Source organism: Somniosus microcephalus, chromosome 8 (genome assembly GCF_052327205.1).
Source record: "Somniosus microcephalus isolate GS21.2 chromosome 8, FLI_Smic_1.0, whole genome shotgun sequence".
NCBI lineage: Eukaryota > Metazoa > Chordata > Chondrichthyes > Squaliformes > Somniosidae > Somniosus > Somniosus microcephalus.
The window spans coordinates 143,773,895-143,787,605 of NC_140994.1; the positions used below are offsets into that span (position 1 = coordinate 143,773,895).

Here is a 13,711-nt window from a genome sequence, read left to right on the forward strand (position 1 = left end):
AATAGAAGTGATGGGCTCAAGTCCGGAGCAGTAGCCAAAATGCACATGCGAATGGCCACAGGAAAACTCAAGTTACATAGCAAGATTATGATAGATATGTCCTGGTAATAAACGGGGAAGAGAGAGGAGACAATAGGAGGGAGACAAGAGTTAAAGTCAGAGGTCCTGTGGTGGGATAAAGTTGACGTAGATAGAGTGGAGTCAGCTTGGAGCATCAATGTACTGATGTCCAGGTTCAGAGACAGGTGTGGAGAGCGAGTGAGTCCACAAGTTTTTGAAGGGCAGAGTATCGGAGGACACACTGCTGGACGTATTTCTGAGAGAATGAAAAGTCAGGAGGTGTGCAGAATCGATCCTGGGGCAGAAAAACAGTGGTGAAGTTGGAGGTCACCATGGGATCCAGATGCGGTACAGAAATGGACTAAGATCCAGGAGACTGAATTTCTGGCCAGGAACCACACTGTAGCTGAAGCTGAAAAACCAGTTGGACCAGTAGGACAGTCATAAGCTCAGCAGGTAACGGCAGTGGTGGGGGTTCGGCTGTAGGCTAGACAAAGATATTTAAAATTAAGCAACTGAATAGCAGATCAGACACAGCAGCTGAGTCGTACAGTGGAGAAGCGTAGTCTTGGCCTCCAAAGAAGTCCAGGAATTTGGAAGTCAAATCTGAGCAAAGATCTGGTGCTCACTTATGAAAACAGGACAGGCAAGGCCGGGGGATGGACAGTGGGCCCAGTTAACATTAAAACAACAATTATTTATATAGCGCCTTTAACGTAGTAAAACGTTCCTAGGCACTGCACAGGAGTATTATAAGACAAACTTGTAGTTAGGGCTAAAATGCACCCACTATTGGAGCCAGGGAAATTTACACAGTGGGAGAGAGGAGATTGGAGAGAAAAAGGCAAAGGATGGCAACGAATAGTCAAGGATGGAGTTGCTCAGCAAAGGAACTCCCTAGGGAGCTGCCAGCCCAGGAGCCATCTTGAATTAGTACAGCAAGAGCCTTGGAGGGTCTTGCTGTACTAATCAACGTAAAACCCTGGACAAGTCAAAATTTCCTGCAGCTCAATGGTGGCAAAGCTGAAGCCACGCTTAGGTTTTCACCAGTACCTGTGCGCTTCTGGCTCCAATTCCATCAACCTCTATGGCTGAATTTAGTGGTGTGCAATGCATTTAACCATTTAACACACATTTATCACAGAAAGAAAAAAAAAATTCCCTCCCCCTGGGAAATACTCATCATTTTCTGAGTACATCTCTCAAACTTATTTCCAAATTCTCTCAATAGCTGAGTGAATCTTTTCCTCCTTCTTCAAAGCATTGCTTCCCTTCGCCTTTGACTGAGGAAATACCACAGGTGAAGCTAATGAACTCATACCCTTGAGAAAGTAGGCATCTGATATATGCACAATTCTTGATTTGAGGTACTTTAGAAGTCAGAAAAAAACTCAGATGAATTGGAGCCTATATGAAATCTGCTTATGCAGGACGGGCTTCCCTGTAACCTTGGGGTCTTCAACAAGTAATTTTTTTTTATTTTTTATAAACTGAACTGTCTTAATAGCTGTAAAACAGTAAAAAGGCATGGCAATATCTAAACACTAAAGTAGCTTTGCATATATAGACTTCAAAAGAAGAGCAATTAGTTTGCTTTAAGCTTATAGTCTTTGGCCCGTATTTCCCGATCGGAGGCTTCCTGCGTGCGGAGGCCTCCGATCTGAAAAAAAATCTACGCCCTTACCCGAGGGCTCCAGAGGTCCGACCATTTCCGATCCTGGGCCTCTCCACAACAAAATACGCAGAGCCCAGGTATACCAGGGGCGCATGCGCCCCTGGGATCACGTGGGCCATGGGGAACCAATGGGAGAAGAGAATCTCCCTTCATACTTTTGACAGATAGACATGTCAAAAGTATGAATGGGGATCACTGAAAAAAGACATCAAAACATTAATATATTTTTTAAATCACGTTTTTAAAATTAAAAATTTAATGTAATTTTAGCTAAACAAAAATTATTTTTTTGAAAAAAATTCAAGTTTTTTACAGGGCTAAAAATGGACTTATTTATAATTTAAAAATACTTTATATAAAGAAGTGAGTTTTTTTTACTTTTTTAAAAACTCTTATGCTGGTAAAAGCAGGCCTTATGCCTGCTTTCACCAGGCATAAGATTTTTAAGGGATCTCAGCAGGCGGAACTCTCCACCCGCAGAGGCCCTTCTCCAGGGCAGGCGTCTTGACAGATCGGAAATGCCAGTTTTCAGCGCATGTGCTTCGCATGCCTGAAACCGGCACTTGCGAGGTACCTACAGGTGTACACACACCCGTAGGGTTCGGAAATTACGGGCCAATGAATTTAACAGAAGCCCATGTTTCAAAAGTTGACTTGCCTACAACCAGATGTCGATTAAGGAAAAATCACAATTTGCCCCAAATAGAGAAACACACCTTTTATGTATGTAATACCCACTGGAAATGTTATGTACGCTAAGTATGGTTATCAATCTTTAACTTAAGACACTGTATTATCATTGTTATAAAACCCTGGGTTAAAGTTGCCCATATGAAGGTACGGCAAGAACTTTTAAGGACACAATGTGACTAAGAGCAGACTTTCCATAATTCTGCACCAGTATCAACTGTTGCAGACAGTGAGGCTGCGCAGTCTCCAGGCAGAAACCCCAGGAGGAAGGGGTGGAGTCGGGTTTTTCGAGCGGGAAAAAAAAAGAGCGACTGGAAGAAGAGGGCAGGAGCTCTGAAAAGAGGGCTCAGGAGGCAAATGGCTGCCGCACCCCGTCCCGGGCTTCCAAACTCGGCCGCCGCCCTTCGTATTAGTAGCTCTGCATCCAGAACTCAAAGTGGGATTCAGTGATCGTGAAGAGAATTCAACGAAGGGGTTCGGAGTCGTAAGTCTTGCAGACATTATACATACCATGAGCTCCAACTTAAGCGCGCCAACGAAAGAGTGCACTCGAATTTGGACACAGGGACAGATTCTCCTTTGAATCCATATAAATGGAGAATGTATGTTTATTATGTCTAGATTCATTCTAACGTATGCAAATGTCTAATTTAGGTCACTGACCCGTAATCTTCTTATACTGTCTGACGTTAAAACTATAAAGTAAGATAATTAGAATTAAGCCATTGTAGTAGTGATCTCCTTACTGGACTATAGAATACTGTCTACAACAGAGACCACATCTCACATATATCTAGAGAACCGTGAAGGGGTTACATGTAGGAATGTACAGGAGTAAGCCATTCAGCCCCTCGAGCCTGTTCTGCCATTCAACGGCTGTTCTGCATTCTAACTCCATCCACCTGACTTGGCTCCATATCCCTCAATATCCTTGACTAGCAAAAATCTATTGCTCTCAGATTTAAAATTATTAATTGAGCTAACATTTACTGTTTTTGTGGGAGCGAGTTCCACAATTCTACCACTTTTTGCGTGAAGTAGTGTTTCCTAACTTCTCTCCCGAATGGCTTGGCTCTGATTTTAAGGTTATGTCCCCTTGTCCTGGACTCTTTGGAAGGTGTTTGACAAAGTACCACATAGAAGGCTGGTTAACAACATTGAGGCTCATGGAATAGGTGGGTCAGTGGCAGCTCGGATAAGGAATTGGCTTAAGGACAGAAAACAGAGAGTTGTGGTAAATGGCTGTTTTTCAGTCTGGAGGATGGTAGACAGTGGTGTTCCCCAAGGGTCAATGCTGGGGCCACTGTTTTTTTTTGATATAATGACTTGGATATTGGAAGACAGTAGAATTTCTAAATTTGCTGATGACACCAAACTTGGGGATGTGGCAAATAGTGATGATGATATCAATCGGCTGCAACAGGACATAGAAAGGCTAGCAGAATGGGCAGATGGAATTTAATACAGAGAAGTGTGAGGTGCTTCACTGTGGCAGAAGGAACACGGAGAGACAATATACACTTAATGGCACAATTTTAAAGAATGTGCAGGGACAGAGGGACCTGGGAGTTAATGTGCATAGATCCCTGAAGGTGGCAGGACATATTGAGAGAGTGGTTAACAAAGTATATAGGATCTTGGGCTTCATAAATAGAGGTATTGAGTACAAAAGTAGAGAAGTTATGCTGAACCTTTATAAAGCGCTGGTCAGGCCACAACTGGAGTATTGCGTACAGTTCTGGTCACCACACTTTAGGATGGATGTGAAGGCCCTTGAGAGGGTGCAGAGGAGATTTACCAGAATGGTTCCGGGGATGGGGGATCTTAGCTACAAGGACAGGTTGGAGAAGCTGGATGTGTTTTCATTAGAGCAAAGGAGGTTGAGGGGTGATTTGATAGAGGTGTACAAGATTATGACGGGTTTGGATAGGCTAGACGGGGAAAGGCTGTTCCCACTATTTGATGATACAAGGACTAGGGGACACAGATTTAAGGTTTTGGGCAAGAGATACAAGGGGGATGTGAGGAAAAACTTTTTTACGCAGCAAGTGGTGATGACCTGGAATTCACTGCCGACAGAAGTGGTGGAAGTGGAGACACTCAATGTTTTCAAGGGGAGACTGGATAGGCACTTGAGGGAAATAAGCTTGCAGTGCTACGGGGATAGAGCGGGGGAATGGGGCTGACTGACTTGCTCTACAGAGAGCCGACGCGGACTTGATGGGCTGAATGGCCTCCTTCTGTGCCGTTATGGCTATGACTATATGACTCTTCCACCAGCGGAAAAAGTTCCTCTTTATCTACCCTATATTAATTCCTTTCAAAATCCTAAAAACCTCAATCAAATCACCCCTTAACCTTCTATATTCCAGGGAATACAAGCCTAGTTTATGTAATCTCTCCTCATAATCTAACCCTTTTATATAAAAAGTTATACACAAAATCATCTTATAATGAGGTGATTTTTTTTGTGTGTTTAATATGGATTTTCTAACTCCCCCGATGGCTCAGTGGGTAAGTGCACAGAGACCAAAATCCCAGGTTGTATTTCCAGTCTGTGATGAGTTAACTGATCTCAACTGGTGTGGCAGGAAAGGTGCTACAACATTTGGCTCCTGGTCACCATGCAGGGATCAGTGTTGGAAAGTGGCGCTACGTTTGATCCCTGGTCTATACAGTGTTAGCTGATCTCTGTTGGCGAGGCAACTGGCCACAGCAGCAGCAGCAGGATGTGGAGAGTCTAATCTAGGCTGACACTTCAGTGGAGCACTGACGAGGTGCCGCCTTTCGCTTGAGACATTAAACCGAGGCAAAGGCTGCCACTCAGGTGGATGTAAAAGATCTCGTGGCACAATTTGAAGAGGAGCAGGGGAGTTCTCCTTGGTATCCTGGAAAAGATGTACACCTCAACCAACATCACTGAAACAGATTAATTGGTCATTATCCCATTGCTGTTTGAGAGCTCGCTGTGCACAATTTGGCTGCCACGTTTGCTATAATGGTAACTACACTTTAAAAGTACTTCAAAGTGCTTTGGGATGTCCTGAGATCATGGAAGGCGCTATATAAATGCAAGTTTTTTCATTAAAGGAGGAGAAAATAATCAGCCAGGATTCCCAGTCTTGATCACTATCCAATGACTCATGCTAGAAAGTGCGAGTGCGTGACCTTGGGGAGAGCAAGAGTCAGAGACAGCTGTGATGACCACTGTGGTTAAATACCTTCACTGTCAAAGCTCAGGCATGAAGAATGGCTACTTGGGTGATAACCGATGTTTTACTACGTTAAAGGCACTATATAAATACTCGTCGTTGTTATATTGGAGGAATGCTGGCTACCATGAGATTGCACTACATACATAGGATGGATAACATCACCAGCCTGTAATATCTTAGCAAGATAGTTGGCTAACCAAAAGAGCATTGTTCAAGTAGTTTACAACTATCAGATTCCTCAGATTACAGCCTCAAAATCAATTATTGGTTACAGTACACACTATATATGGTTTCAACTATAGGTAGAGGTTTGTTACAACAGTGCATGAATTGTTCAATTCTTGCAATCATTTCAATGGCTTGAAGTAATTATTTCTCAATAATTATTTCTTAATAAGCCTACAGTTGATTTCATAATTAAGCCACCGGTCAAGTTTAAGTAAGTGTAAATTAAGAGTTCTGGGAGAGGAATTATTTGAATAAATGCTTTTGCTTTTTGTCGAAGACAAGATAAAAACGCATCTTTTGGTCCATGTTTCCTTCAAATTATTTTTTCTTGTAGCTATTCTGTAATATTGTGCACCTAGCTGTGTACATATATTTGGACTACACAATTTTCCCTGGTACTGTCTATACTGGCTTATGACTACTGATTCTGTACATGATAAACTATATTTCATTTTAAATCAGAGGTAATAAGTAACTTTCAATATTTACTCGAGTTTAAAAGCTGGCAAATAATCTTGCCAGAAATAATTTAAATGCAACATATTGTACCATTAATGAATGTATCACAGTATAAAATGCCACTGAATAAATTCTTGAGTGCAATAGCTTATTTTCTAGTTCTACAATGCAAGATGGGCAATGTGATTCTAGCTAGAAATCAGGAACATTTATAAGTGATGTATTCTATACCTCTGAACAGAGGTAACAGCAACAGATTTCTTTACCAATAAAAAAATCACCCCTCCATTACACAATATGTGCGACTCCCTTTGGCGGCCAACAGCAATGCTTTAAAACTGGTGACTTTACTATAACCATTGCTTGTACGCAGCCAAAGTTACTACCCCCTCAAAACTTCCAGCTATTATAAGCCTATATAACATACGAATTAGGAGCAGGAGTAGGCCACTTGGCCCTTCGAGCCTGCTCCGCCATTCAATATCATGTATAAGATTCTGAAAAGTGTAATAAAACCGCTGCTACCGTGTGTTGATCGAAATTGCGAACGAATTGGAAGATGATAACGGACGGATTTAAAATGTAAGAAATCAGTATGTGTTCTTTGTTTGTGAAGACACAAAATGGTGGTCAGCATGTGTTCTTTGTTTGTGAAGACACAAAATGGTGGTCAGTAAGTGTTCTTTGTTTGAGGCGCCACCTGGACAAGAAGGGGAGAACATACATCTCACAGGAACAGGAATGTGTCATGCAGATGGAACTCCAATTAGGGAAGGTTTGGAGTGGAACAGACCTATCCAAGGGAGGCAGAGAGTAATTTACGATCAACAAGGCCTTATAACCCAGTGGCGGGAGTTTTCAGAGATAAGAACAGAGAAGACAAAGCAGGAGGAAGATTGAAATGAGAAAGCTGGCCAGTTTATGTTTCGACTTACAGTTTCCCTTGACCGATCACCCAGAAATGAAGGAGTATGTATGAAATTTGGACATGGGCTTAGATATTGTTAAAAGGGATACTTTTATGTATATTATGTACATTTGAATCATTAAAGGGGCACTTTTATATACTTTGAATTGATAAGTTGCAGGCATATTTATTGCCGGGAGTTCTTTGAATTTATTGACAAAGGTGCTTCTATGTACACTTGAATTTTGAACTATAGTCTAATTAAAAGACCAATTTTATTGATCACATCCTTGTCTGACATTGTTAAGCTAATTCGTAATTCTCGAGGTCCGAACAGTAGTAAGAGAAAGGGCTACACATGGCTGATCAGATTACTCCACATTCCCACCTACCCCCGATAACTTTTCACCCCCTTGCTTACCAAGAATCTATCTACCTCTGCCTTAAAAATATTCAAAGACTCTGCTTCCACCGCCCTTTGAGGAAGAGTTCCAAAGACTCACGACCCTCTGAGAAAAAATTTCTCCTCATCTGTCTTAAATGGGCAGCCACTTATTTTTAAACAGTGACCCCTAGTTCTAGATTCTCCCACAAGAGGAAACATCCTCTCCACATCCACCCTGTCCAGACCCCATGTAACACATTACATAGTCTGGGCTAGGGACTTTCCACTCAATACAATTTTTAAAAATTTGTTTACGGGATCTGGGCGTCGCTGGCAAGGCCAGCATTTATTGCCCATCCCTAATTGCCCTCGAGAAGGTAGTGGTGAGCCGCCCTCTTAAACCGCTGCAGTCCATGCGGTGAAGGTATTCCCAGTGCTGTTAGGGAGGGAGTTCCAGCATTTTGACCCAGCAACAATGAAGGAATGGCGATATACTTCCAAGTCAGGATGGTGTGTGACTTGGAGGGGAACTTGCAGGTGGTGGTGTTCCCATGTGCCTGCTGCCCTTATCCTTCTAGGTGGTAGAGGTCGCGGGTTTGGGAGGTGCTGCCGAAGGAGCCTTGGCAAGTTGCTGCAGTGCATCTTGTAGATGGTACACACACTGCAGCCACGGTGCGCCGGTGGTGGAGGGAGTGAACGTTTAAAGAAGTGGATGGGGTGCCAATCAAGCAGGCTGCTTTGTCCTGGATGGTGTTGAGCTGCACTCATCCAGGCAAGTGGAGAGTATTCTATCACATTCCTGACTTGTGACTTGTAGATGATGGAAAGGCTTAGGGGAGTATGGAGGTGAGACACTCGCCGCAGAATACCTAGCCTCTGACCTGCTCTTGTTGCCACCGTATTTATGTGGCTGGTCCAGTTAAGTTTCTGGTCAATGGTGACCCCCAGAATATTGATGGTGGGGGATGTGGTGATGGTAATGCCGTTGAATGTCAAGGGGCGGCGGTTAGACGCTCGCTTGTTGGAGATAGTCATTGCCTGGCACTTGTGTGGCACGAATGTTACCTGCCACTTATCAGCCCAAGCCTGAATGTCGTCCAGGTCATTGCATGCGGGCATGGACTGCTTCATTATCTGAGGAGTTGTGAATGGCACTGAACTCTGTGCAGTCATCAGTGAACACCCCCATTTTTGACCTTATGATAGAGGGAAGGTCATTGATGAAGCAGCTGAAGATGGTTGGGCCTAGGACACTGCCCTGAGGAACTCCTGCAGCGATGTCCTCAATAAATATCACATGCATCCCATAAATTATACCCAATAATCAGCTTGGATCATCACCCAATAACTTACATTATGAGCAACGTCAAAGTATGGAACAGAACTGGAAGTTAACTATAATGCAAACTTATTTCCACTCCTAGCTAGATTCAGCTACCCACTACATTGGACTAAAACCTGAAAGGATGTTTATACTGATGCCTTACAAAGTTAGAGTTTCTGAATTCAAGCCAATGTACAAAAACATCAAAACTGGTTCCTCTGATCAATTTAGAAAAGAAAGTGACTGACTTCATTTTCCACATAACTAGTTAAGTATACAATTTTACCGAGTTTTATCACAAATCCTGTGAAACTAACTGTAACTTGAGTCTCAATACAATGACAACACATCTCACTTTTTTTTAAACTTTCAAAAACCTTAAAGAATACAAAAGCAGTATGTTGTTCCAAGCCAGTCAGTTCATTGACTGTATCTTGTACTTCTCCGTTAATTCAAAAATTGCACAGGTCCATATCTTCCACCTTGGTGATATTATAAGTTGGTAGGCTTTGGTATTGGTCCACATTTAAAGTCTTTAGACTGAACGAGTGTCAAAGAGTCCAGCATTTAACTGCATTGCTGTCAATCCAAACACTTAGTTTACTCCAACTAAATATTGGGAAGACTGAAGCCATTGTCTTCAGTCCCCCGCCACAAACTCCATTCGCTAGCCACCGACACCATCCCTCTCTCTGGTCACTGAGGCTGAACCAGACCTTTTGCAAACTTGCCGTTTTATTTGACACAGAGATGAGCTACCGACCACATCAACAAGACCGCCTATTTCCACCTCCATAACATCGACCGTCTCCACCCCTGCCTCAGCTCATCTGCAGCTGAAACCTCCATCCATGCCTTTGTTACCTCTAGATTTGACTATTCCAAGGCTCTTCTGGCTGGCCTCCCATCTTCCACCCGACATAAACTTGAGCTCACTCAAAACTCTGCTGCCTGTATCCTAACTCACGCCAAGTCCCATTCACCCATCATCCCAGTGCTCGCTGATCTACATTGGCTCCCGGTCTGGCAACGCCTCGATTTTAAAATTCACATCCTTGTTTTCAAATCCCTTCATGGCCTCGTCCCTCCAACCCTGCAAATCTCTGCGCTCCTCCAATTCTGGCCTCTTGCACATCCGATTTTATTCACTCCACCATTGGCGGCTGTGCCTTCAGCTGTCTAGGCCCTCAGCTCTGGAAATCCCTCCCTAAACCTCTCTGACCTTCTTTAAGACATTCCTTAAAAGCTACCTCTTTGACCAAGTCCCTGTCCTAATATCTCATGTGGCTCGGTGTCAACGCTCCTGTGAAGCGCCGTGGGACGTTTTACTACATTAAAGCGCTATATAAATGCAAGTTTTTGTTGTTGTACTTTGATTTGGAAAATTGCAGGACAAGCTTGATTTTTTTTTTTACATGGTTAAAATTCAAAAGTGGAAACTTATGATAGCATGGTGTATATCCTAAGTTGATGAGAATCATAAAAAGTATACAATGGAACAAACTTCTTTCACATCAGAACACTACTGCTGAGTCAAATCAAGAAAATTAACCCTTTTTATATTTGCAGTAAATTAAACCAACAATTCAAACTAGATATTTAAAAGCAATTATTCAGAATAGAATAGGACCCAAATTTAGTTAAATGTTTTGCCACATGTTTTGTTGAGGTTGCTGCCGGATGCCAGATTTCTGGGTAGATTCACGATAATCAAATGTATATGCTTAAAATAAAAAAGGAATCTTAACATAGTATTGAAGTTTTCATCTACAAACACAATTTAGAGACTTTCACATGTCTATAAAAAACTTTAGCTCAACTGGAATTATTAGGTTAGAACTAGGGAATTTAATTTTGAGTAACCCATTAATACCTTAGATTTATTGATTGAATAAAAAAAACATTTTTCCAGTTAGTCAATCATACCTGTGTTTTTCGGAGCATCTGCGTAAACCATTCCTGGTTGAGGAGGTACATTCTGCCAGCCATACTGTGGATAACCTTGATATGCAGGCTGTCCTGGAGCAGGTGGATAACCAGGGTAAGCAGCATTGGGACCTGGACCATACTGTTGTGGATAAGCTGGATATGGACCAGCTGGGCCTGGGCCTGGCCCTGGCCCAGGATAAGGTGGCGGATTCTCGTTCATGTAGGATGCTAAATTGAAGTACTTCTGTGACTTGAAACCAAACAAAAAATAATTTCACCAAATTTGAGTTTGTACAAAATATTACGAATTTTAAAATGAGCAGTTATAGTTTATAAAGAAAGTATTGAAATTTGAAACTGTTTCAGCAATGTAATTTTCCAAGTTTTCACACCTGAAATGTTAGTACCTCTGTTGTCGCCACAGATTCTGCCTGACCTGCAGAGTATTTCCAGCATTTTATGATTTTGTTTCAAATTTCCAGCATCTGCAGCATTTTGCCTTCAGAAAATACATTGTTCAATTTGAAATTTCTGCCTAATTTCCTCAGCATTCTCTAGTTAGCCCCGAACTAGACCAGTCATCGGGTATGCAGCGGCAGATTACTACACCGTCTTACAGGGCCCATGCCCAGGGGCCCCAGACAAATATAGGAGAGCCTGGCAAAACTTGCCATAATGCAGAAAAAATGCATACAACTGCTGGATCAGTTTAATTTAAGTATAGTATATGGTGATATGATGTGAATTATTAACACAGTATGTAAACATCCTATGAACCTATTTCACTTCACATTGTTGGGGGGGGGGGGGGGGGGGGGGAGGAAGAAGAGAAAAAAAAGCATTAAAGGGAGTGGCCAGGGCTGGAAGAATTCTTAATCGGTTTTGCAAGTATGCAACTGGTTGTAGTTCTGTAAAATAACTGCATTACAGGTATCTAGAACTGCAATTGTTACATAGGTTCAAAGCCAAAAAAGGCCAATTTCCACAAGGACACAAACGTAAACCATGGAGAGAGGGGGGGGGAGATTGGAAATAGAAAGCACTGAAAAGTAAATTTAAAATAGATCAATAATAATTGATTTATTCAAAAGGCGATAAATATACTGAATAATCAGCCCAGCAGTGCAGTATAAGCAAACATAATTAGGAACATTATAATGAAAGGGCAAAGGGACAAGATCTAGCTTCAATGGCAAAATGACCTTTTCTCGTCTCATAATCGAATGTACAGTTACTCCCGAAGTAATTCGATCCATTTTTTTAAGAAGCGATTTAAAAAAATAAAAAGTTAGTCGTATATTGTGCCTTCCTCCCAATCAATTCCGTACTAGTTTCAAAATGATAATTTCAAAACATCCTTCTGCTAACCGTTCTCCCACCATAACGAACACAATACCCACCTTTCATCGATGCGTCCCATTAACAGAGAACTGAGAAAAATCAGAAGCCAAACGGATTTACGCCATCGCGATTTTTAAACTCAAGCGTGAACTGAACGAATAATCGATAGAACAAAGTCAATAGACTAGCCGGGTGGCGTGTAAAAAAAGCGAATTACTAACCAGCAATTTAGAATTAAAAAAAACAAGGGCCAAGAGGATTTTATTTTTAACAAAAAGCCTGCTTTGAGCATCTAAAGCAGTATATAAAACGAATAAATAGAAACTGTTCGACTTTGCAGAATAAAACTGGAAAGATCTGAATCAGAAATAACAATGGGGATTTTTTTTTTTGGGGGGGGGGGGGCGGATGAAGACAGTGAGTATGTTAGGGTCGCTGGCACCGCCAGCCTGAGCTTACCTGTGCGCTTTGTCTCCGCTCCACCTGTCCTGTCCGCCCCGCAACACTCCTCTCGCTCACTGCTAGCCCGCTGACGTCATGCAGCCAGCCCCCTGCCAACCCACGGGATCACATGACGGAAACCGGCCGGCCGTGCGCACGCGCTTCAGCCCGCGCCAACTGGGCGGGAGTTCCCGGGGGTTTCCGTTAATTTGCGCTGTTTTGTTTTCACTCGCCGCTGACGCAGCTGCTAATCAAAAGGGCCAGGCCAGGCCAGGCCGCCAGCATTTTGTAAATACCTGTGTGAAGAGAGTTATTGGCTATTGTGGTGATGTGGTGGGGACATGAGACACTCTTAAAAACACTCTAGTTAAAAAGAATAACCCACGGCGAGCTAACCATTGGAATCGGCTCTCTCGCCTGCTACCCTCTTGTTTTCGGTCGTGTTGCACATTTTGAGGCTGTGTCCTGGCGGCTTCTAAAAGGAGGACGGTCCCCTTTGGAGTTAAAAATGCGTAAGGAAGGTGTTGTAAATCGCCCCCCCTCCCCCTACAGAATAAATAATTCATTTCACTGGGTTTTTTGAATATGCTGGATCGAGATCTATTCGAAGAGACGAGGACGAGCGAGGTGCAATTTACTGTGCCAGTTATATTTGGAGCTGGCGCCTGTTTGCTTTCAAAAGCTGCATTGCAGGAGAACCTATTTAAATCTGGGTTAACTGTGCCACCTCCTTGGTGATGATGACTCAGACCTCTGATTGCGGGAAAGCAGGAGCAAAGTCTGTCACGTACTAATTAGAGATCTGATTGTTATCTTACCTGTAATAATTTTCTGTAGGATTTACTAATGTAATACAATGACATTTTGGTTCTTGACAAACTCAACCTCATAATATTAACCAGGGTTGTTGCTTAAATTCTTGAGTAAATTCTCAAAGTGATGGGTACCTAATACAAAAAGTAACTCGCACTCAATCTGATTCCTAGTTTGTATGTCCTCGGCTCAGGGTATTAAAAGAAATAGATAAGGAAATTGCAGATCCATTAGTCATAATTTT

The 13,711-nt window shown here is 42.4% G+C and overlaps 1 protein-coding gene across 1 annotated transcript in view; it reads right to left on the reverse strand.

The window, feature by feature from the left end:
* LOC147113846 (cysteine-rich transmembrane module-containing protein 1) overlaps positions 1-12,781 on the reverse strand; it is a 53,069-nt gene extending 40,288 nt beyond the window's left edge. Inside the window, exons 1-2 of the mRNA XM_085995206.1 lie at positions 12,673-12,781; positions 10,870-11,122 (exon numbers count right to left, since the gene is read on the reverse strand). Coding sequence (XP_085851332.1) covers positions 10,870-11,092 — 223 coding nt within the window. The 5' untranslated portion in view covers positions 11,093-11,122; positions 12,673-12,781. The remainder of the gene's footprint in view (positions 1-10,869; positions 11,123-12,672) is intronic.
* Between the last annotated feature and the right edge of the window lie 930 nt (positions 12,782-13,711).